The sequence below is a fragment of the Oncorhynchus gorbuscha genome, linkage group LG15 (genome assembly GCF_021184085.1).
Source record: "Oncorhynchus gorbuscha isolate QuinsamMale2020 ecotype Even-year linkage group LG15, OgorEven_v1.0, whole genome shotgun sequence".
NCBI classification, from domain to species: Eukaryota; Metazoa; Chordata; class Actinopteri; order Salmoniformes; family Salmonidae; genus Oncorhynchus; species Oncorhynchus gorbuscha.
Window position 1 is genome coordinate 80,896,616 of NC_060187.1, and position 25,000 is coordinate 80,921,615.

General features: G+C 47.2%; 1 protein-coding gene across 4 annotated transcripts in view; it reads left to right on the forward strand.

Moving 5' to 3' along the window:
* The window catches only part of LOC123998190 (CUGBP Elav-like family member 3), a 127,872-nt gene that overhangs the window by 91,465 nt on the left and 11,407 nt on the right, over nt 1-25,000 (forward strand). For all 4 annotated transcript variants that reach the window (XR_006832232.1, XM_046303204.1, XM_046303205.1 and 1 more), the window contains exon 6: nt 173-381. Coding sequence is in view for 3 of the 4 variants with exons in the window: in XM_046303204.1 (XP_046159160.1) it covers nt 173-381 (209 nt within the window). In the remaining variant the exon portion in view is untranslated. The remainder of the gene's footprint in view (nt 1-172; nt 382-25,000) is intronic.

A 25,000-nucleotide genomic window follows, 5' to 3' on the forward strand; every position in this document is an offset into this window, starting at 1 on the left:
ATCACTGGCCTACTAGAACATAATGAGATTCAATGAGAGCACCATGATATGTTTTATGAACTGAGTATCTACATCTAGTATCAGAGCTATCTAACTCCTCTCCTTTTCTCCTCCCTCTCTTCTCTTCCCCCCTCTCTCCACCCCCTCTCCTCCTGGTGTGCCCCTCTTCCAGAAGACAGGAAGTTGTTTGTGGGCATGCTGGGTAAACAGCAGAGTGATGAAGACGTCAAGAGGCTGTTTGAGCCCTTTGGCACTATAGACGAGTGTACTGTACTACGGGGGCCAGACGGCACCAGTAAAGGTTGTGCGTTTGTGAAGTACCAGGGACATGCTGAAGCTCAGGCTGCCATTAGCACCCTGCATGGGAGCCGCACACTGCCTGTAAGTCACAGATAAGTCTTCCTACCTCTCCCTCTGTAAGTCACAGACAAGTCTTCCAACCTCTCCATCTGTAAGTCACAGACATGTCATCCTACCTATCCCTCTGTAAGTCATAGACAAGTCTTCTTACCTCTCCCTCTGCAAGTCACAGACAAGTCTTCCTACCTCTTCCCCTGTAAGTCACAGACAAGTCGTCCTACCTCTCCCTCTGTAAGTCAAGACGAGTCATCCTACCCCTCCCTCTGTAAGTCACAGACAAGGCTTCCTACCTCTCCCTCTGTAAGTCACAGACAAGTCATCCTATCTCTCCCTCTGTAAGTCACAGACAAGTCATCCTACCTCTCACTCTGTAAGTTACAGACAAGTCTTCCTACCTCTCCCTCTGTAAGTCACAGACAAGTCTTCCTACCTCTCCCTCTGTAAGTCACAGACAAGTCGTCCTACCTCTCCCTCTTTAAGTCACAGACAAGTCTTCCTACCTCTCCCTCTGTAAGTCACAGACAAGTCGTCCTACCTCTACCTCTTTAAGTCACAGACAAGTCTTCCTACCTCTCCCTCTGTAAGTCACAGACATGTCATCCTACCTCTCCCTCTGTAAGTCACAGACAAGTCTTCTTACCTCTCCCTCTGCAAGTCACAGACAATTCTTCCAACCTATCCCTCTGTAAGTCACAGACAAGTCTTCCTACCTCTCCCTCTGTAAGTCACAGACAAGTCTTCCAACATCTCCCTCAGTAAGTCACAGACAGGTCATCCTACCTCTCCCTCTGTAAGTCACAGACAAGTCATCCTACCTCTCCCTCTGTAAGTCACAGACAAGTCTTCCAACATCTCCCTCAGTAAGTCACAGACAGGTCATCCTACCTCTCCCTCTGCAAGTCACAGACAAGTCATCCTATCTCTCCCTCTGTAAGTCACAGACAAGTCATCCTACCTCTCACTCTGTAAGTTACAGACAAGTCTTCCCATCTCTCCCTCTGTAAGTCACAGACAAGTCTTCCAACATCTCCCTCGGTAAGTCACAGACAGGTCATCCTACCTCTCCCTCTGTAAGTCACAGACAAGTCTTCCAACCTCTCCCTCTGTAAGTCACAGACAAGTCTTCCTACCTCTCCCTCTGTAAGTCACAGACAAGTCATCCTACCTCTCCATCTGTAAGTCACAGACATGTATTCCTACCTCTCCCTCTGTAAGTCACAGACAAGTCCTCCTACCTATCCCTCTGTAAGTCACAGACGAGTCATCCTATCTCTCCCTCTGGAAGTCACAGACAAGTCATCCTATCTCTCCCTCTGTAAGTCACAGACAAGTCGTCCTACCTATCCCTCTGTAAGTCACAGACAAGTCATCTTATCTCTCCCTCAGTAAGTCACAGACAGGTCATCCTACCTCTCCCTCTGTAAGTCACAGACAAGTCATCTTATCTCTCCCTCTGGAAGTCACAGACAAGTCATCCTATCTCTCCCTCTGTAAGTCACAGACAAGTCTTTCTACCTCTCCCTTTGTAAGTCACAGACAAGTCTTCCTACCTCTCCCTCTGTAAGTCACAGACAAGTCATCCTACCTCTCCCTCTGTAAGTAAATGTAAGTCACATACAAGTCTTCCAACCTATCCCTCTGTAAGTCACAGAGAAGTCATCCTATCTCTCCCTCTGGAAGTCACAGACAAGTCATCCTATCTCTCCCTCTGTAAGTCACAGACAAGTCTTCCAACCTATCCCTCTGTAAGTCACAGACAAGTCATCCTATCTCTCCCTCTGGAAGTCACAGACAAGTCATCCTATCTCTCCCTCTGTAAGTCACAGACAAGTCTTTCTACCTCTCCCTCTGTAAGTCACAGACAAGTCTTCCTACCTCTCCCTCTGTAAGTCACAGACAAGTCTTCCTACCTCTCCCTCTGTAAGTCACAGACAAGTCTTCCAACATCTCCCTCGGTAAGTCACAGACAGGTCATCCTACCTCTCCCTCTGTAAGTCACAGACAAGTCTTCCAACCTCTCCCTCTGTAAGTCACAGACAAGTCTTCCTACCTCTCCCTCTGTAAGTCACAGACAAGTCATCCTACCTCTCCATCTGTAAGTCACAGACATGTATTCCTACCTCTCCCTCTGTAAGTCACAGACAAGTCCTCCTACCTATCCCTCTGTAAGTCACAGACAAGTCATCCTATCTCTCCCTCTGTAAGTCACAGACAAGTCATCCTATCTCTCCCTCTGTAAGTCACAGACAAGTTGTCCTACCTATCCCTCTGTAAGTCACAGACAAGTCATCTTATCTCTCCCTCAGTAAGTCACAGACAGGTCATCCTACCTCTCCCTCTGTAAGTCACAGACAAGTCATCTTATCTCTCCCTCTGGAAGTCACAGACAAGTCATCCTATCTCTCCCTCTGTAAGTCACAGACAAGTCTTTCTACCTCTCCCTCTGTAAGTCACAGACAAGTCTTCCTACCTCTCCCTCTGTAAGTCACAGACAAGTCATCCTACCTCTCCCTCTGTAAGTAAATGTAAGTCACATACAAGTCTTCCAACCTATCCCTCTGTAAGTCACAGAGAAGTCATCCTATCTCTCCCTCTGGAAGTCACAGACAAGTCATCCTATCTCTCCCTCTGGAAGTCACAGACAAGTCTTCCAACCTATCCCTCTGTAAGTCACAGACAAGTCATCCTATCTCTCCCTCTGGAAGTCACAGACAAGTCATCCTATCTCTCCCTCTGTAAGTCACAGACAAGTCTTCCTACCTCTCCCTCTGTAAGTCACAGACAAGTCTTCCTACCTCTCCCTCTGTAAGTCACAGACAAGTCGTCCTACCTCTCACTCTGTAAGTTACAGACAACTCTTCCCATCTCTCCCTCTGTAAGTCACAGACAAGTATTCCAACATCTCCCTCGGTAAGTCACAGACAGGTCATCCTACCTCTCCCTCTGTAAGTCACAGACAAGTCTTCCAACCTCTCCCTCTGTAAGTCACAGACAAGTCTTCCTACCTCTCCCTCTGTAAGTCACAGACAAGTCATCCTACCTCTCCATCTGTAAGTCACAGACATGTATTCCTACCTCTCCCTCTGTAAGTCACAGACAAGTCCTCCTACCTATCCCTCTGTAAGTCACAGACAAGTCATCCTATCTCTCCCTCTGGAAGTCACAGACAAGTCATCCTATCTCTCCCTCTGTAAGTCACAGACAAGTCGTCCTACCTATCCCTCTGTAAGTCACAGACAAGTCATCTTATCTCTCCCTCAGTAAGTCACAGACAGGTCATCCTACCTCTCCCTCTGTAAGTCACAGACAAGTCATCTTATCTCTCCCTCTGGAAGTCACAGACAAGTCATCCTATCTCTCCCTCTGTAAGTCACAGACAAGTCTTTCTACCTCTCCCTTTGTAAGTCACAGACAAGTCTTCCTACCTCTCCCTCTGTAAGTCACAGACAAGTCATCCTACCTCTCCCTCTGTAAGTAAATGTAAGTCACATACAAGTCTTCCAACCTATCCCTCTGTAAGTCACAGAGAAGTCATCCTATCTCTCCCTCTGGAAGTCACAGACAAGTCATCCTATCTCTCCCTCTGTAAGTCACAGACAAGTCTTCCAACCTATCCCTCTGTAAGTCACAGACAAGTCATCCTATCTCTCCCTCTGGAAGTCACAGACAAGTCATCCTATCTCTCCCTCTGTAAGTCACAGACAAGTCTTTCTACCTCTCCCTCTGTAAGTCACAGACAAGTCTTCCTACCTCTCCCTCTGTAAGTCACAGACAAGTCTTCCTACCTCTCCCTCTGTAAGTCACAGACAAGTCTTCCAACATCTCCCTCGGTAAGTCACAGACAGGTCATCCTACCTCTCCCTCTGTAAGTCACAGACAAGTCTTCCAACCTCTCCCTCTGTAAGTCACAGACAAGTCTTCCTACCTCTCCCTCTGTAAGTCACAGACAAGTCATCCTACCTCTCCATCTGTAAGTCACAGACATGTATTCCTACCTCTCCCTCTGTAAGTCACAGACAAGTCATCTTATCTCTCCCTCTGGAAGTCACAGACAAGTCATCCTATCTCTCCCTCTGTAAGTCACAGACAAGTCTTTCTACCTCTCCCTCTGTAAGTCACAGACAAGTCTTCCTACCTCTCCCTCTGTAAGTCACAGACAAGTCATCCTACCTCTCCCTCTGTAAGTAAATGTAAGTCACATACAAGTCTTCCAACCTATCCCTCTGTAAGTCACAGAGAAGTCATCCTATCTCTCCCTCTGGAAGTCACAGACAAGTCATCCTATCTCTCCCTCTGGAAGTCACAGACAAGTCTTCCAACCTATCCCTCTGTAAGTCACAGACAAGTCATCCTATCTCTCCCTCTGGAAGTCACAGACAAGTCATCCTATCTCTCCCTCTGTAAGTCACAGACAAGTCTTCCTACCTCTCCCTCTGTAAGTCACAGACAAGTCTTCCTACCTCTCCCTCTGTAAGTCACAGACAAGTCGTCCTACCTCTCCCTCTTTAAGTCACAGACAAGTCTTCCTACCTCTCCCTCTGTAAGTCACAGACAAGTCGTCCTACCTCTCACTCTGTAAGTTACAGACAACTCTTCCCATCTCTCCCTCTGTAAGTCACAGACAAGTATTCCAACATCTCCCTCGGTAAGTCACAGACAGGTCATCCTACCTCTCCCTCTGTAAGTCACAGACAAGTCTTCCAACCTCTCCCTCTGTAAGTCACAGACAAGTCTTCCTCCCTCTCCCTCTGTAAGTCACAGACAAGTCATCCTACCTCTCCATCTGTAAGTCACAGACATGTATTCCTACCTCTCCCTCTGTAAGTCACAGACAAGTCCTCCTACCTATCCCTCTGTAAGTCACAGACAAGTCATCCTATCTCTCCCTCTGGAAGTCACAGACAAGTCATCCTATCCCTCCCTCTGTAAGTCACAGACAAGTCTTCCAACCTATCCCTCTGTAAGTCACAGACAAGTCATCCTATCTCTCCCTCTGTAAGTCACAGACAAGTCTTTCTACCTCTCCCTCTGTAAGTCACAGACAAGTCTTCCTACCTCTCCCTCTGTAAGTCACAGACAAGTATTCCTACCTCTCCCTCTGTAAGTCACATACAAGTCTTCCTATCTCTCCCTCTGTAAGTCACAGACAAGTCTTCCTACCTCTCCCTCTGTAAGTCACAGACAAGTCATCCTACCTCTCCCTCTGTAAGTCACAGACAAGTCATCCTACCTCTCCATCTGTAAGTCACAGACAAGTCTTCCAACCTATCCATCTGTAAGTCACAGACATGTCATCCTACCTCTCCCTCTGTAAGTCACAGACAAGTCTTTCTACCTCTCCCTCTGTAAGTCACAGACAAGTCTTCCTACCTCTCCCTCTGTAAGTCACAGACAAGTCATCCTACCTCTCCCTCTGTAAGAAAATGTAAGTCACATAAAAGTCTTCCAACCTACCCCTCTGTAAGTCACAGAGAAGTCATCCTATCTCTCCCTCTGGAAGTCACAGACAAGTCATCCTATCTCTCCCTCTGTAAGTCACAGACAAGTCTTCCAACCTATCCCTCTGTAAGTCACAGACAAGTCATCCTATCTCTCCCTCTGGAAGTCACAGACAAGTCATCCTATCTCTCCCTCTGTAAGTCACAGACAAGTCTTTCTACCTCTCCTCTGTAAGTCACAGACAAGTCTTCCTACCTCTCCCTCTGTAAGTCACAGACAAGTCTTCCTACCTCTCCCTCTGTAAGTCACAGACAAGTCGTCCTACCTCTCCCTCTTTAAGTCACAGACAATTCTTCCTACCTCTCCCTCTGTAAGTCACAGACAAGTCGTCCTACCTCTCCCTCTGTAAGTCAGAGACAAGTCATCCTACCTCTCCCTCTGTAAGTCACAGACAAGTCATCCTAACTCTCCCTCTGTAAGTCACAGACAAGTCATCCTACCTCTCCCTCTGTAAGTCACAGACAAGTCTTCCTACCTCTCCCTCTGGAAGTCACAGACAAGTCTTCCTACCTCTCCCTCTGGAAGTCACAGACAAGTCATCCTATCTCTCCCTCTGTAAGTCACAGACAAGTCTTTCTATCTCTCCCTCTGTAAGTCACAGACAAGTCTTCCTACCTCTCCCTCTGTAAGTCACAGACAAGTATTCCTACCTCTCCCTCTGTAAGTCACATACAAGTCTTCCTACCTCTCCCTCTGGAAGTCACAGACAAGTCATCCTACCTCTCCCTCTGTAAGTCACAGACAAGTCTTTCTACCTCTCCCTCTGTAAGTCACAGACAAGTCTTCCTACCTCTCCCTCTGTAAGTCACAGACAAGTCTTCCTACCTCTCCCTCTGTAAGTCACAGACAAGTCGTCCTACCTCTCCCTCTTTAAGTCACAGACAAGTCTTCCTACCTCTCCCTCTGTAAGTCACAGACAAGTCGTCCTACCTCTCACTCTGTAAGTCACAGACAACTCTTCCCATCTCTCCCTCTGTAAGTCACAGACAAGTCTTCCAACATCTCCCTCGGTAAGTCACAGACAGGTCATCCTACCTCTCCCTCTGTAAGTCACAGACAAGTCTTCCAACCTCTCCCTCTGTAAGTCACAGACAAGTCATCTTATCTCTCCTCTGGAAGTCACAGACAAGTAATCCTATCTCTCCCTCTGTAAGTCACAGACAAGTCTTTCTACCTCTCCCTCTGTAAGTCACAGACAAGTCTTTCTACCTCTCCCTCTGTAAGTCACAGACAAGTATTCCTACCTCTCCCTCTGTAAGTCACATACAAGTCTTCCTACCTCTCCCTCTGTAAGTCACAGACAAGTCATCCTATCTCTCCCTCTGTAAGTCACAGACAAGTCATCCTACCTCTCACTCTGTAAGTTACAGACAAGTCTTCCTACCTCTCCCTCTGTAAGTCACAGACACGTCTTCCTACCTCTCCCTCTGTAAGTCACAGACAAGTCGTCCTACCTCTCCCTCTTTAAGTCACAGACAAGTCTTCCTACCTCTCCCTCTGTAAGTCACAGACAAGTCGTCCTACCTCTCCCTCTTTAAGTCACAGACAAGTCTTCCTACCTCTCCCTCTGTAAGTCACAGACATGTCATCCTACCTCTCCCTCTGTAAGTCACAGACAAGTCTTCTTACCTCTCCCTCTGCAAGTCACAGACAATTCTTCCAACCTATCCCTCTGTAAGTCACAGACAAGTCTTCCTACCTCTCCCTCTGTAAGTCACAGACAAGTCATCCTACCTCTCCCTCTGTAAGTCACAGACAAGTCATCCTACCTCTCCATCTGTAAGTCACAGACAAGTCTTCCAACCTATCCATCTGTAAGTCACAGACATGTCATCCTACCTCTCCCTCTGTAAGTCACAGACAAGTCTTTCTACCTCTCCCTCTGTAAGTCACAGACAAGTCTTCCTACCTCTCCCTCTGTAAGTCACAGACAAGTCATCCTACCTCTCCCTCTGTAAGAAAATGTAAGTCACATAAAAGTCTTCCAACCTACCCCTCTGTAAGTCACAGAGAAGTCATCCTATCTCTCCCTCTGGAAGTCACAGACAAGTCATCCTATCTCTCCCTCTGTAAGTCACAGACAAGTCTTCCAACCTATCCCTCTGTAAGTCACAGACAAGTCATCCTATCTCTCCCTCTGGAAGTCACAGACAAGTCATCCTATCTCTCCCTCTGTAAGTCACAGACAAGTCTTTCTACCTCTCCCTCTGTAAGTCACAGACAAGTCTTCCTACCTCTCCCTCTGTAAGTCACAGACAAGTCTTCCTACCTCTCCCTCTGTAAGTCACAGACAAGTCGTCCTACCTCTCCCTCTTTAAGTCACAGACAATTCTTCCTACCTCTCCCTCTGTAAGTCACAGACAAGTCGTCCTACCTCTCCCTCTGTAAGTCAGAGACAAGTCATCCTACCTCTCCCTCTGTAAGTCACAGACAAGTCATCCTAACTCTCCCTCTGTAAGTCACAGACAAGTCATCCTACCTCTCCCTCTGTAAGTCACAGACAAGTCTTCCTACCTCTCCCTCTGGAAGTCACAGACAAGTCTTCCTACCTCTCCCTCTGGAAGTCACAGACAAGTCATCCTATCTCTCCCTCTGTAAGTCACAGACAAGTCTTTCTATCTCTCCCTCTGTAAGTCACAGACAAGTCTTCCTACCTCTCCCTCTGTAAGTCACAGACAAGTATTCCTACCTCTCCCTCTGTAAGTCACATACAAGTCTTCCTACCTCTCCCTCTGGAAGTCACAGACAAGTCATCCTACCTCTCCCTCTGTAAGTCACAGACAAGTCTTTCTACCTCTCCCTCTGTAAGTCACAGACAAGTCTTCCTACCTCTCCCTCTGTAAGTCACAGACAAGTCTTCCTACCTCTCCCTCTGTAAGTCACAGACAAGTCGTCCTACCTCTCCCTCTTTAAGTCACAGACAAGTCTTCCTACCTCTCCCTCTGTAAGTCACAGACAAGTCGTCCTACCTCTCACTCTGTAAGTTACAGACAACTCTTCCCATCTCTCCCTCTGTAAGTCACAGACAAGTCTTCCAACATCTCCCTCGGTAAGTCACAGACAGGTCATCCTACCTCTCCCTCTGTAAGTCACAGACAAGTCTTCCAACCTCTCCCTCTGTAAGTCACAGACAAGTCATCTTATCTCTCCCTCTGGAAGTCACAGACAAGTAATCCTATCTCTCCCTCTGTAAGTCACAGACAAGTCTTTCTACCTCTCCCTCTGTAAGTCACAGACAAGTCTTTCTACCTCTCCCTCTGTAAGTCACAGACAAGTATTCCTGCCTCTCCCTCTGTAAGTCACATACAAGTCTTCCTACCTCTCCCTCTGTAAGTCACAGACAAGTCATCCTATCTCTCCCTCTGTAAGTCACAGACAAGTCATCCTACCTCTCACTCTGTAAGTTACAGACAAGTCTTCCTACCTCTCCCTCTGTAAGTCACAGACAAGTCTTCCTACCTCTCCCTCTGTAAGTCACAGACAAGTCGTCCTACCTCTCCCTCTTTAAGTCACAGACAAGTCTTCCTACCTCTCCCTCTGTAAGTCACAGACAAGTCGTCCTACCTCTCCCTCTTTAAGTCACAGACAAGTCTTCCTACCTCTCCCTCTGTAAGTCACAGACATGTCATCCTACCTCTCCCTCTGTAAGTCACAGACAAGTCTTCTTACCTCTCCCTCTGCAAGTCACAGACAATTCTTCCAACCTATCCCTCTGTAAGTCACAGACAAGTCTTCCTACCTCTCCCTCTGTAAGTCACAGACAAGTCTTCCAACATCTCCCTCAGTAAGTCACAGACAGGTCATCCTACCTCTCCCTCTGTAAGTCACAGACAAGTCTTCCAACCTCTCCCTCTGTAAGTCACAGACAAGTCTTCCTACCTCTCCCTCTGTAAGTCACAGACAAGTCATCCTACCTCTCCATCTGTAAGTCACAGACATGTATTCCTACCTCTCCCTCTGTAAGTCACAGACAAGTCCTCCTACCTATCCCTCTGTAAGTCACAGACAAGTCATCCTATCTCTTCCTCTGGAAGTCACAGACAAGTCATCCTATCTCTCCCTCTGTAAGTCACAGACAAGTCGTCCTACCTATCCCTCTGTAAGTCACAGACAAGTCATCTTATCTCTCCCTCAGTAAGTCACAGACAGGTCATCCTACCTCTCCCTCTGTAAGTCACAGACAAGTCATCTTATCTCTCCCTCTGGAAGTCACAGACAAGTCATCCTATCTCTCCCTCTGTAAGTCACAGACAAGTCTTTCTACCTCTCCCTTTGTAAGTCACAGACAAGTCTTCCTACCTCTCCCTCTGTAAGTCACAGACAAGTCATCCTACCTCTCCCTCTGTAAGTAAATGTAAGTCACATACAAGTCTTCCAACCTATCCCTCTGTAAGTCACAGACAAGTCATCCTACCTCTCCCTCTGTAAGTCACAGACAAGTCATCCTACCTCTCCATCTGTAAGTCACAGACAAGTCTTCCAACCTATCCATCTGTAAGTCACAGACATGTCATCCTACCTCTCCCTCTGTAAGTCACAGACAAGTCTTTCTACCTCTCCCTCTGTAAGTCACAGACAAGTCTTCCTACCTCTCCCTCTGTAAGTCACAGACAAGTCATCCTACCTCTCCCTCTGTAAGAAAATGTAAGTCACATACAAGTCTTCCAACCTATCCCTCTGTAAGTCACAGAGAAGTCATCCTATCTCTCCCTCTGGAAGTCACAGACAAGTCATCCTATCTCTCCCTCTGTAAGTCACAGACAAGTCTTCCAACCTATCCCTCTGTAAGTCACAGACAAGTCATCCTATCTCTCCCTCTGGAAGTCACAGACAAGTCATCCTATCTCTCCCTCTGTAAGTCACAGACAAGTCTTTCTACCTCTCCCTCTGTAAGTCACAGACAAGTCTTCCTACCTCTCCCTCTGTAAGTCACAGACAAGTCTTCCTACCTCTCCCTCTGTAAGTCACAGACAAGTCGTCCTACCTCTCCCTCTTTAAGTCACAGACAATTCTTCCTACCTCTCCCTCTGTAAGTCACAGACAAGTCGTCCTACCTCTCCCTCTGTAAGTCAGAGACAAGTCATCCTACCTCTCCCTCTGTAAGTCACAGACAAGTCATCCTAACTCTCCCTCTGTAAGTCACAGACAAGTCATCCTACCTCTCCCTCTGTAAGTCACAGACAAGTCTTTCTATCTCTCCCTCTGTAAGTCACAGACAAGTCTTCCTACCTCTCCCTCTGTAAGTCACAGACAAGTATTCCTACCTCTCCCTCTGTAAGTCACATACAAGTCTTCCTACCTCTCCCTCTGGAAGTCACAGACAAGTCATCCTACCTCTCCCTCTGTAAGTCACAGACAAGTCTTTCTACCTCTCCCTCTGTAAGTCACAGAGAAGTCTTCCTACCTCTCCCTCTGTAAGTCACAGACAAGTCTTCCTACCTCTCCCTCTGTAAGTCACAGACAAGTCGTCCTACCTCTCCCTCTTTAAGTCACAGACAAGTCTTCCTACCTCTCCCTCTGTAAGTCACAGACAAGTCGTCCTACCTCTCACTCTGTAAGTTACAGACAACTCTTCCCATCTCTCCCTCTGTAAGTCACAGACAAGTCTTCCAACATCTCCCTCGGTAAGTCACAGACAAGTCCTCCTACCTATCCCTCTGTAAGTCACAGACAAGTCATCCTATCTCTCCCTCTGGAAGTCACAGACAAGTCATCCTATCCCTCCCTCTGTAAGTCACAGACAAGTCTTCCAACCTATCCCTCTGTAAGTCACAGACAAGTCATCCTATCTCTCCCTCTGTAAGTCACAGACAAGTCTTTCTACCTCTCCCTCTGTAAGTCACAGACAAGTCTTCCTACCTCTCCCTCTGTAAGTCACAGACAAGTATTCCTACCTCTCCCTCTGTAAGTCACATACAAGTCTTCCTACCTCTCCCTCTGTAAGTCACAGACAAGTCTTCCTACCTCTCCCTCTGTAAGTCACAGACAAGTCATCCTACCTCTCCCTCTGTAAGTCACAGACAAGTCATCCTACCTCTCCATCTGTAAGTCACAGACAAGTCTTCCAACCTATCCATCTGTAAGTCACAGACATGTCATCCTACCTCTCCCTCTGTAAGTCACAGACAAGTCTTTCTACCTCTCCCTCTGTAAGTCACAGACAAGTCTTCCTACCTCTCCCTCTGTAAGACACAGACAAGTCATCCTACCTCTCCCTCTGTAAGAAAATGTAAGTCACATACAAGTCTTCCAACCTATCCCTCTGTAAGTCACAGAGAAGTCATCCTATCTCTCCCTCTGGAAGTCACAGACAAGTCATCCTATCTCTCCCTCTGTAAGTCACAGACAAGTCTTCCAACCTATCCCTCTGTAAGTCACAGACAAGTCATCCTATCTCTCCCTCTGGAAGTCACAGACAAGTCTTTCTACCTCTCCCTCTGTAAGTCACAGACAAGTCTTCCTACCTCTCCCTCTGTAAGTCACAGACAAGTCTTCCTACCTCTCCCTCTGTAAGTCACAGACAAGTCGTCCTACCTCTCCCTCTTTAAGTCACAGACAATTCTTCCTACCTCTCCCTCTGTAAGTCACAGACAAGTCGTCCTACCTCTCCCTCTGTAAGTCAGAGACAAGTCATCCTACCTCTCCCTCTGTAAGTCACAGACAAGTCATCCTAACTCTCCCTCTGTAAGTCACAGACAAGTCATCCTACCTCTCCCTCTGTAAGTCACAGACAAGTCTTCCTACCTCTCCCTCTGGAAGTCACAGACAAGTCTTCCTACCTCTCCCTCTGGAAGTCACAGACAAGTCATCCTATCTCTCCCTCTGTAAGTCACAGACAAGTCTTCCTACCTCTCCCTCTGTAAGTCACAGACAAGTCGTCCTACCTCTCCCTCTTTAAGTCACAGACAAGTCTTCCTACCTCTCCCTCTGTAAGTCACAGACATGTCATCCTACCTCTCCCTCTGTAAGTCACAGACAAGTCTTCTTACCTCTCCCTCTGCAAGTCACAGACAATTCTTCCAACCTATCCCTCTGTAAGTCACAGACAAGTCTTCCTACCTCTCCCTCTGTAAGTCACAGACAAGTCTTCCAACATCTCCCTCAGTAAGTCACAGACAGGTCATCCTACCTCTCCCTCTGTAAGTCACAGACAAGTCTTCCAACCTCTCCCTCTGTAAGTCACAGACAAGTCTTCCTACCTCTCCCTCTGTAAGTCACAGACAAGTATTCCTACCTCTCCCTCTGTAAGTCACATACAAGTCTTCCTACCTCTCCCTCTGTAAGTCACAGACAAGTCTTCCTACCTCTCCCTCTGTAAGTCACAGACAAGTCATCCTACCTCTCCCTCTGTAAGTCACAGACAAGTCATCCTACCTCTCCATCTGTAAGTCACAGACAAGTCTTCCAACCTATCCATCTGTAAGTCACAGACATGTCATCCTACCTCTCCCTCTGTAAGTCACAGACAAGTCTTTCTACCTCTCCCTCTGTAAGTCACAGACAAGTCTTCCTACCTCTCCCTCTGTAAGTCACAGACAAGTCAACCTACCTCTCCCTCTGTAAGAAAATGTAAGTCACATAAAAGTCTTCCAACCTACCCCTCTGTAAGTCACAGAGAAGTCATCCTATCTCTCCCTCTGGAAGTCACAGACAAGTCATCCTATCTCTCCCTCTGTAAGTCACAGACAAGTCTTCCAACCTATCCCTCTGTAAGTCACAGACAAGTCATCCTATCTCTCCCTCTGGAAGTCACAGACAAGTCATCCTATCTCTCCCTCTGTAAGTCACAGACAAGTCTTTCTACCTCTCCCTCTGTAAGTCACAGACAAGTCTTCCTACCTCTCCCTCTGTAAGTCACAGACAAGTCTTCCTACCTCTCCCTCTGTAAGTCACAGACAAGTCGTCCTACCTCTCCCTCTTTAAGTCACAGACAATTCTTCCTACCTCTCCCTCTGTAAGTCACAGACAAGTCTTCCTACCTCTCCCTCTGGAAGTCACAGACAAGTCATCCTATCTCTCCCTCTGTAAGTCACAGACAAGTCTTTCTATCTCTCCCTCTGTAAGTCACAGACAAGTCTTCCTACCTCTCCCTCTGTAAGTCACAGACAAGTCGTCCTACCTCTCCCTCTTTAAGTCACAGACAAGTCTTCCTACCTCTCCCTCTGTAAGTCACAGACATGTCATCCTACCTCTCCCTCTGTAAGTCACAGACAAGTCTTCTTACCTCTCCCTCTGCAAGTCACAGACAATTCTTCCAACCTATCCCTCTGTAAGTCACAGACAAGTCTTCCTACCTCTCCCTCTGTAAGTCACAGACAAGTCTTCCAACATCTCCCTCAGTAAGTCACAGACAGGTCATCCTACCTCTCCCTCTGTAAGTCACATACAAGTCTTCCTACCTCTCCCTCTGTAAGTCACAGACAAGTCTCCTTACCTCTCCCTCTGCAAGTCACAGACAATTCTTCCAACCTATCCCTCTGTAAGTCACAGACAAGTCTTCCTACCTCTCCCTCTGTAAGTCACAGACAAGTCTTCCAACATCTCCCTCAGTAAGTCACAGACAGGTCATCCTACCTCTCCCTCTGTAAGTCACAGACAAGTCATCCTACCTCTCCCTCTGTAAGTCACAGACAAGTCTTCCAACATCTCCCTCAGTAAGTCACAGACAAGTCTTTCTACCTCTCCCTCTGTAAGTCACAGACAAGTATTCCTACCTCTCCCTCTATAAGTCACATACAAGTCTTCCTACCTCTCCCTCTGTAAGTCACAGACAAGTCATCCTATCTCTCCCTCTGTAAGTCACAGACAAGTCATCCTACCTCTCACTCTGTAAGTTACAGACAAGTCTTCCTACCTCTCCCTCTGTAAGTCACAGACAAGTCGTCCTACCTCTCCCTCTTTAAGTCACAGACAAGTCTTCCTACCTCTCCCTCTGTAAGTCACAGACATGTCATCCTACCTCTCCCTCTGTAAGTCACAGACAAGTCTCCTTACCTCTCCCTCTGCAAGTCACAGACAATTCTTCCAACCTATCCCTCTGTAAGTCACAGACAAGTCTTCCTACCTCTCCCTCTGTAAGTCACAGACAAGTCTTCCAACATCTCCCTCAGTAAGTCACAGACAGGTCATCCTACCTCTCCCTCTGTAAGTCACAGACAAGTCATCCTACCTCTCCCTCTGTAAGTCACAGACAAGTCTTCCAACATCTCCCTCAGTAAGTCACAGACAGGTCATCCTACCTCTCCCTCTGTAAGTCACAGACAAGTCATCCTACCTCTCCCTCTGTAAGTCACAGACAAGTCTTCCAACATCTCCCTCAGTAAGTCACAGACAGGTCATCCTACCTCTCCCTCTGCAAGTCACAGACAAGTCATCCTATCTCTCCCTCTGTAAGTCACAGACAAGTCATCCTACCTCTCACTCTGTAAGTTACAGACAAGTCTTCCCATCTCTCCCTCTGTAAGTCACAGACAAGTCTTCCAACATCTCCCTCGGTAAGTCACAGACAGGTCATCCTACCTCTCCCTCTGTAAGTCACAGACAAGTCTTCCAACCTCTCCCTCTGTAAGTCACAGACAAGTCTTCCTACCTCTCCCTCTGTAAGTCACAGACAAGTCATCCTACCTCTCCATCTGTAAGTCACAGACATGTATTCCTACCTCTCCCTCTGTAAGTCACAGACAAGTCCTCCTACCTATCCCTATGTAAGTCACAGACAAGTCATCCTATCTCTACCTCTGGAAGTCACAGACAAGTCATCCTATCCCTCCCTCTGTAAGTCACAGACAAGTCTTCCAACCTATCCCTCTGTAAGTCACAGACAAGTCATCTTATCTCTCCCTCTGGAAGTCACAGACAAGTCATCCTATCTCTCCCTCTGTAAGTCACAGACAAGTCTTTCTACCTCTCCCTCTGTAAGTCACAGACAAGTCTTTCTACCTCTCCCTCTGTAAGTCACAGACAAGTATTCCTACCTCTCCCTCTGTAAGTCACATACAAGTCTTCCTACCTCTCCCTCTGTAAGTCACAGACAAGTCATCCTATCTCTCCCTCTGTAAGTCACAGACAAGTCATCCTACCTCTCACTCTGTAAGTTACAGACAAGTCTTCCTACCTCTCCCTCTGTAAGTCACAGACAAGTCTTCCTACCTCTCCCTCTGTAAGTCACAGACAAGTCGTCCTACCTCTCCCTCTTTAAGTCACAGACAAGTCTTCCTACCTCTCCCTCTGTAAGTCACAGACATGTCATCCTACCTCTCCCTCTGTAAGTCACAGACAAGTCTTCCTACCTCTCCCTCTGTAAGTCACAGACAAGTCATCCTATCTCTCCCTCTGTAAGTCACAGACAAGTCATCCTACCTCTCACTCTGTAAGTTACAGACAAGTCTTCCTACCTCTCCCTCTGTAAGTCACAGACAAGTCTTCCTACCTCTCCTTCTGTAAGTCACAGACAAGTCATCCTACCTCTCCCTCTGTAAGTCACAGACAAGTCTTCCAACATCTCTCTCTGTAAGTCACAGACAAGTCTTCCAACCTCTCCCTCTGTACGTCACAGACAAGTCATCCTACCTCTCCCTCTGTAAGTCACAGAAAAGTCTTCCTACCTCTCCCTCTGTAAGTCACAGACAAGTCACCCTACCTCTCCCTCTGTAAGTCACAGACAAGTCATCCTACCTCTCCCTCTGTAAGTCACAGACAAGTCTTCCTACCTCTCCCTCTGTAAGTCACAGACAAGTCTTCCTACCTCTCCCTCTGTAAGTCACAGACAAGTCTTCCTACCTCTCCCTCTCTACGTCACAGACAAGTCTTCCTACCTCTCCATCTGTAAGTCACATACAAGTCTTCCCATCTCTCCCTCTGTAAGTCACAGACAAGTCATCCTACCTCTCCCGCTGTAAGTCACAGAAAAATCTTCCTACCTCTCCCTCTGTAAGTCACAGACAAGTCATCCTACCTCTCCCTCTGTAATTTACAGACAATTATTCCTACCTCTCCCTCTGTAAATCACAGACAAGTCTTCCAACATCTGTAAGTCACAGACAAGTCTTCCAACCTCTCCCTCTGTAAGTCACAGACAAGTCATCCTACCTCTCCCGCTGTAAGTCACAGAAAAATCTACCTACCTCTCCCTCTGTAAGTCACAGACAAGTCATCCTACCTCTCCCTCTGTAATTTACAGACAAGTCTTCCTACCTCTCCCTCTGTAAGTCACAGACAAGTCTTCCTACCTTTCCCTCTGTAAGTCACAGACAAGTCATCCTACCTCTCCCTCTGTAAGTCACAGACAAGTCATCCTACCTCTCCCTCTGTAAGTCACAGACAAGTCTTCCAACATCTCTCTCTGTAAGTCACAGACAAGTCTTCCAACCTCTCCCTCTGTACGTCACAGACAAGTCACCCTACCTCTCCCTCTGTAAGTCACAGACAAGTCATCCTACCTCTCCCTCTGTAAGTCACAGACAAGTCATCCTACCTCTCCCTCTGTAAGTCACAGACAAGTCTTCCAACATCTCCCTCAGTAAGTCACAGACAGGTCATCCTACCTCTCCCTCTGTAAGTCACAGACAAGTCATCCTACCTCTCCCTCTGTAAGTCACAGACAAGTCTTCCAACATCTCCCTCAGTAAGTCACAGACAGGTCATCCTACCTCTCCCTCTGCAAGTCACAGACAAGTCATCCTATCTCTCCCTCTGTAAGTCACAGACAAGTCATCCTACCTCTCACTCTGTAAGTTACAGACAAGTCTTCCCATCTCTCCCTCTGTAAGTCACAGACAAGTCTTCCAACATCTCCCTCGGTAAGTCACAGACAGGTCATCCTACCTCTCCCTCTGTAAGTCACAGACAAGTCTTCCAACCTCTCCCTCTGTAAGTCACAGACAAGTCTTCCTACCTCTCCCTCTGTAAGTCACAGACAAGTCATCCTACCTCTCCATCTGTAAGTCACAGACATGTATTCCTACCTCTCCCTCTGTAAGTCACAGACAAGTCCTCCTACCTATCCCTATGTAAGTCACAGACAAGTCATCCTATCTCTACCTCTGGAAGTCACAGACAAGTCATCCTATCCCTCCCTCTGTAAGTCACAGACAAGTCATCCTATCTCTCCCTCTGTAAGTCACAGACAAGTCATCCTACCTCTCACTCTGTAAGTTACAGACAAGTCTTCCTACCTCTCCCTCTGTAAGTCACAGACAAGTCTTCCTACCTCTCCCTCTGTAAGTCACAGACAAGTCGTCCTACCTCTCCCTCTTTAAGTCACAGACAAGTCTTCCTACCTCTCCCTCTGTAAGTCACAGACATGTCATCCTACCTCTCCCTCTGTAAGTCACAGACAAGTCTTCCTACCTCTCCCTCTGTAAGTCACAGACAAGTCATCCTATCTCTCCCTCTGTAAGTCACAGACAAGTCATCCTACCTCTCACTCTGTAAGTTACAGACAAGTCTTCCTACCTCTCCCTCTGTAAGTCACAGACAAGTCTTCCTACCTCTCCTTCTGTAAGTCACAGACAAGTCATCCTACCTCTCCCTCTGTAAGTCACAGACAAGTCTTCCAACATCTCTCTCTGTAAGTCACAGACAAGTCTTCCAACCTCTCCCTCTGTACGTCACAGACAAGTCATCCTACCTCTCCCTCTGTAAGTCACAGAAAAGTCTTCCTACCTCTCCCTCTGTAAGTCACAGACAAGTCACCCTACCTCTCCCTCTGTAAGTCACAGACAAGTCATCCTACCTCTCCCTCTGTAAGTCACAGACAAGTCTTCCTACCTCTCCCTCTGTAAGTCACAGACAAGTCTTCCTACCTCTCCCTCTGTAAGTCACAGACAAGTCTTCCTACCTCTCCCTCTCTACGTCACAGACAAGTCTTCCTACCTCTCCATCTGTAAGTCACATACAAGTCTTCCCATCTCTCCCTCTGTAAGTCACAGACAAGTCTTCCAACCTCTCCCTCTGTAAGTCACAGACAAGTCATCCTACCTCTCCCGCTGTAAGTCACAGAAAAATCTTCCTACCTCTCCCTCTGTAAGTCACAGACAAGTCATCCTACCTCTCCCTCTGTAATTTACAGACAATTATTCCTACCTCTCCCTCTGTAAATCACAGACAAGTCTTCCAACATCTGTAAGTCACAGACAAGTCTTCCAACCTCTCCCTCTGTAAGTCACAGACAAGTCATAATATAATAATAATCCTACCTCTCCCGCTGTAAGTCACAGAAAAATCTACCTACCTCTCCCTCTGTAAGTCACAGACAAGTCATCCTACCTCTCCCTCTGTAATTTACAGACAAGTCTTCCTACCTCTCCCTCTGTAAGTCACAGACAAGTCTTCCTACCTTTCCCTCTGTAAGTCACAGACAAGTCATCCTACCTCTCCCTCTGTAAGTCACAGACAAGTCATCCTACCTCTCCCTCTGTAAGTCACAGACAAGTCTTCCAACATCTCTCTCTGTAAGTCACAGACAAGTCTTCCAACCTCTCCCTCTGTACGTCACAGACAAGTCACCCTACCTCTCCCTCTGTAAGTCACAGACAAGTCATCCTACCTCTCCCTCTGTAAGTTACAGACAAGTCTTCCTACCTCTCCCTCTGTAAGTCACAGAAAAGTCTTCCTACCTCTCCCTCTGTAAGTCACAGACAAGTCATCCTATCTCTACCTCTGGAAGTCACAGACAAGTCATCCTATCCCTCCCTCTGTAAGTCACAGACAAGTCATCCTATCTCTCCCTCTGTAAGTCACAGACAAGTCATCCTACCTCTCACTCTGTAAGTTACAGACAAGTCTTCCTACCTCTCCCTCTGTAAGTCACAGACAAGTCTTCCTACCTCTCCCTCTGTAAGTCACAGACAAGTCGTCCTACCTCTCCCTCTTTAAGTCACAGACAAGTCTTCCTACCTCTCCCTCTGTAAGTCACAGACATGTCATCCTACCTCTCCCTCTGTAAGTCACAGACAAGTCTTCCTACCTCTCCCTCTGTAAGTCACAGACAAGTCATCCTATCTCTCCCTCTGTAAGTCACAGACAAGTCATCCTACCTCTCACTCTGTAAGTTACAGACAAGTCTTCCTACCTCTCCCTCTGTAAGTCACAGACAAGTCTTCCTACCTCTCCTTCTGTAAGTCACAGACAAGTCATCCTACCTCTCCTCTGTAAGTCACAGACAAGTCTTCCAACATCTCTCTCTGTAAGTCACAGACAAGTCTTCCAACCTCTCCCTCTGTACGTCACAGACAAGTCATCCTACCTCTCCCTCTGTAAGTCACAGAAAAGTCTTCCTACCTCTCCCTCTGTAAGTCACAGACAAGTCACCCTACCTCTCCCTCTGTAAGTCACAGACAAGTCATCCTACCTCTCCCTCTGTAAGTCACAGACAAGTCTTCCTACCTCTCCCTCTGTAAGTCACAGACAAGTCTTCCTACCTCTCCCTCTGTAAGTCACAGACAAGTCTTCCTACCTCTCCCTCTCTACGTCACAGACAAGTCTTCCTACCTCTCCATCTGTAAGTCACATACAAGTCTTCCCATCTCTCCCTCTGTAAGTCACAGACAAGTCTTCCAACCTCTCCCTCTGTAAGTCACAGACAAGTCATCCTACCTCTCCCGCTGTAAGTCACAGAAAAATCTTCCTACCTCTCCCTCTGTAAGTCACAGACAAGTCATCCTACCTCTCCCTCTGTAATTTACAGACAATTATTCCTACCTCTCCCTCTGTAAATCACAGACAAGTCTTCCAACATCTGTAAGTCACAGACAAGTCTTCCAACCTCTCCCTCTGTAAGTCACAGACAAGTCATAATATAATAATAATCCTACCTCTCCCGCTGTAAGTCACAGAAAAATCTACCTACCTCTCCCTCTGTAAGTCACAGACAAGTCATCCTACCTCTCCCTCTGTAATTTACAGACAAGTCTTCCTACCTCTCCCTCTGTAAGTCACAGACAAGTCTTCCTACCTTTCCCTCTGTAAGTCACAGACAAGTCATCCTACCTCTCCCTCTGTAAGTCACAGACAAGTCATCCTACCTCTCCCTCTGTAAGTCACAGACAAGTCTTCCAACATCTCTCTCTGTAAGTCACAGACAAGTCTTCCAACCTCTCCCTCTGTACGTCACAGACAAGTCACCCTACCTCTCCCTCTGTAAGTCACAGACAAGTCATCCTACCTCTCCCTCTGTAAGTTACAGACAAGTCTTCCTACCTCTCCCTCTGTAAGTCACAGAAAAGTCTTCCTACCTCTCCCTCTGTAAGTCACAGACAAGTCATCCTACCTCTCCCTCTGTAAGTTACAGACAAGTCTTCCTACCTCTCCCTCTGTAAGTCACAGACAAGTCTTCCAACATCTCCCTCTGTAAGTCACAGACAAGTCTTCCAACATCTCCCTCTGTAAGTCACAGACAAGTCTTCCAATATCTCCCTCTGTAAGTCACAGACAAGTCTTCCTACCTCTCCCTCTGTAAGTCACAGACAAGTCTTCCTACCTCTCTCTCTGTAAGTCACAGACAAGTCTTCCTACCTCTCCCTCTGTAAGTCACAGAAATGTCTTCCTACCTCTCCCTCTGTAATTCACAGACAAGTCATCCTACCTCTCCCTCTGTAAGTCACAGACAAGTCATCCTACCTCTCCCTCTGTAAGTCACAGACAATTCTTCCTACCTCTCCCTCTGTAAGTCACAGACAAGTCATCCTACCTCTCCCTCTCTACGTCACAGACAAGTCTTCCTACCTCTCCCTCTGTAAGTCACAGACAAGTCTTCCAACATCTCTCTCTGTAAGTCACAGACAAGTCTTCCAACCTCTCCCTCTGTACGTCACAGACAAGTCATCCTACCTCTCCCTCTGTAAGTCACAGAAAAGTCTTCCTACCTCTCCCTCTGTAAGTCACAGACAAGTCACCCTACCTCTCCCTCTGTAAGTCACAGGCAAGTCTTCATACCTCTCACTCTGTAAGTCACAGACAAGTCATCCTACCTCTCCATCTGTAAGTCACAGACAAGTCTTCCTACCTCTCCCTCTCTACGTCACAGACAAGTCTTCCTACCTCTCCCTCTGTAAGTCACAAACAAGTCACCTTACCTCTCCCTCTGTAAGTCACAGACAAGTCTTCCTACCTCTCCCTCTGTAAGTCACAGACAAGTCTTCCAACATCTCTCTCTGTAAGTCACAGACAAGTCTTCCTACCTCTCCCTCTGTAAGTCACAGACAAGTCTTCCAACCTCTCCCTCTGTAAGTCACAGACAAGTCTTCCTACCTCTCCCTCTGTAAGTCACAGACATGTCTTCCTACCTCTCCCTCTGTAAGTCACAGACAAGTCTTCCTACCTCTCCCTCTGTAAGTCACAGACAAGTCATCCTACCTCTCCCTCTGTAAGTCACAGACAAGTCATCCTACCTCTCCCTCTGTAAGTCAAAGACATGTCATCCTCCCTCTCCATCTGTAAGTCACAGACAAGTCTTCCAACATCTCTCTCTGTAAGTCACAGACAAGTCTTCCTACCTCTCCCTCTGTAAGTCACAGACAAGTCTTCCTACCTCTCCCTCTGTAAGTCACAGACAAGTCTTCCTACCTCTCCGTCTGTAAGTCACAGACACGTCTTCCTACCTCTCCCTCTGTAAGTCACAGACAAGTTTTCCTACCTCTCCCTCTGTAAGTCACAGACAAGTCTTCCTACCTCTCCCTCTGTAAGTCACAGACAAGTCTTCCTACCTCTCCCTCTGTAAGTCACAGACAAGTCATCCTACCTCTCCCTCTGTAAGTCACAGGCAAGTCTTCATACCTCTCACTCTGTAAGTCACAGACAAGTCATCCTACCTCTCCATCTGTAAGTCACAGACAAGTCTTCCTACCTCTCCTCTCTACGTCACAGACAAGTCTTCCTACCTCTCCCTCTGTAAGTCACAGACAAGTCTTCCTACCTCTCCCTCTGTAAGTCACAGACAAGTCATCCTACCTCTCCCTCTGTAAGTCAAAGACATGTCATCCTCCCTCTCCATCTGTAAGTCACAGACAAGTCTTCCAACATCTCTCTCTGTAAGTCACAGACAAGTCTTCCTACCTCTCCCTCTGTAAGTCACAGACAAGTCTTCCTACCTCTCCCTCTGTAAGTCACAGACAAGTCTTCCTACCTCTCCGTCTGTAAGTCACAGACACGTCTTCCTACCTCTCCCTCTGTAAGTCACAGACAAGTTTTCCTACCTCTCCCTCTGTAAGTCACAGACAAGTCTTCCTACCTCTCCCTCTGTAAGTCACAGACAAGTCTTCCTACCTCTCCCTCTGTAAGTCACAGACAAGTCATCCTACCTCTCCCTCTGTAAGTCACAGGCAAGTCTTCATACCTCTCCCTCTGTAAGTCACAGACAAGTCTTCCTACCTCTCCCTCTGTAAGTCACAGACAAGTCATCCTACCTCTCCCTCTGTAAGTCACAGGCAAGTCTTCATACCTCTCACTCTGTAAGTCACAGACAAGTCATCCTACCTCTCCATCTGTAAGTCACAGACAAGTCTTCCTACCTCTCCCTCTCTACGTCACAGACAAGTCTTCCTACCTCTCCCTCTGTAAGTCACAGACAAGTCTTCCTACCTCTCCCTCTGTAAGTCACAGACAAGTCATCCTACCTCTCCCTCTGTAAGTCACAGGCAAGTCTTCATACCTCTCACTCTGTAAGTAACAGACAAGTCATCCTACCTCTCCATCTGTAAGTCACAGACAAGTCTTCCTACCTCTCCCTCTCTACGTCACAGACAAGTCTTCCTACCTCTCCCTCTGTAAGTCACAGACAAGTCTTCCAACATCTCTCTCTGTAAGTCACAGACAAGTCTTCCAACATCTCCCTCTGTAAGTCACAGACAAGTCATCCTACCTCTCCCTCTGTAAGTCACAGACAAGTCATCCTACCTCTCCCTCTGTAAGTCACAGACAAGTCATCCTACCTCTCCCTCTGTAAGTCAAAGACATGTCATCCTCCCTCTCCATCTGTAAGTCACAGACAAGTCTTCCTACCTCTCCCTCTCTACGTCACAGACAAGTCTTCCTACCTCTCCCTCTGTAAGTCACAGACAAGTCTTCCTACCTCTCCGTCTGTAAGTCACAGACACGTCTTCCTACCTCTCCCTCTGTAAGTCACAGACAAGTTTTCCTACCTCTCCCTCTGTAAGTCACAGACAAGTCTTCCTACCTCTCCCTCTGTAAGTCACAGACAAGTCTTCCTACCTCTCCCTCTGTAAGTCACAGACAAGTCATCCTACCTCTCCCTCTGTAAGTCACAGGCAAGTCTTCATACCTCTCACTCTGTAAGTCACAGACAAGTCATCCTACCTCTCCATCTGTAAGTCACAGACAAGTCTTCCTACCTCTCCCTCTCTACGTCACAGACAAGTCTTCCTACCTCTCCCTCTGTAAGTCACAGACAAGTCTTCCTACCTCTCCCTCTGTAAGTCACAGACAAGTCATCCTACCTCTCCCTCTGTAAGTCAAAGACATGTCATCCTCCCTCTCCATCTGTAAGTCACAGACAAGTCTTCCAACATCTCTCTCTGTAAGTCACAGACAAGTCTTCCTACCTCTCCCTCTGTAAGTCACAGACAAGTCTTCCTACCTCTCCCTCTGTAAGTCACAGACAAGTCTTCCTACCTCTCCGTCTGTAAGTCACAGACACGTCTTCCTACCTCTCCCTCTGTAAGTCACAGACAAGTTTTCCTACCTCTCCCTCTGTAAGTCACAGACAAGTCTTCCTACCTCTCCCTCTGTAAGTCACAGACAAGTCTTCCTACCTCTCCCTCTGTAAGTCACAGACAAGTCATCCTACCTCTCCCTCTGTAAGTCACAGGCAAGTCTTCATACCTCTCCCTCTGTAAGTCACAGACAAGTCTTCCTACCTCTCCCTCTGTAAGTCACAGACAAGTCATCCTACCTCTCCCTCTGTAAGTCACAGGCAAGTCTTCATACCTCTCACTCTGTAAGTCACAGACAAGTCATCCTACCTCTCCATCTGTAAGTCACAGACAAGTCTTCCTACCTCTCCCTCTCTACGTCACAGACAAGTCTTCCTACCTCTCCCTCTGTAAGTCACAGACAAGTCTTCCTACCTCTCCCTCTGTAAGTCACAGACAAGTCATCCTACCTCTCCCTCTGTAAGTCACAGGCA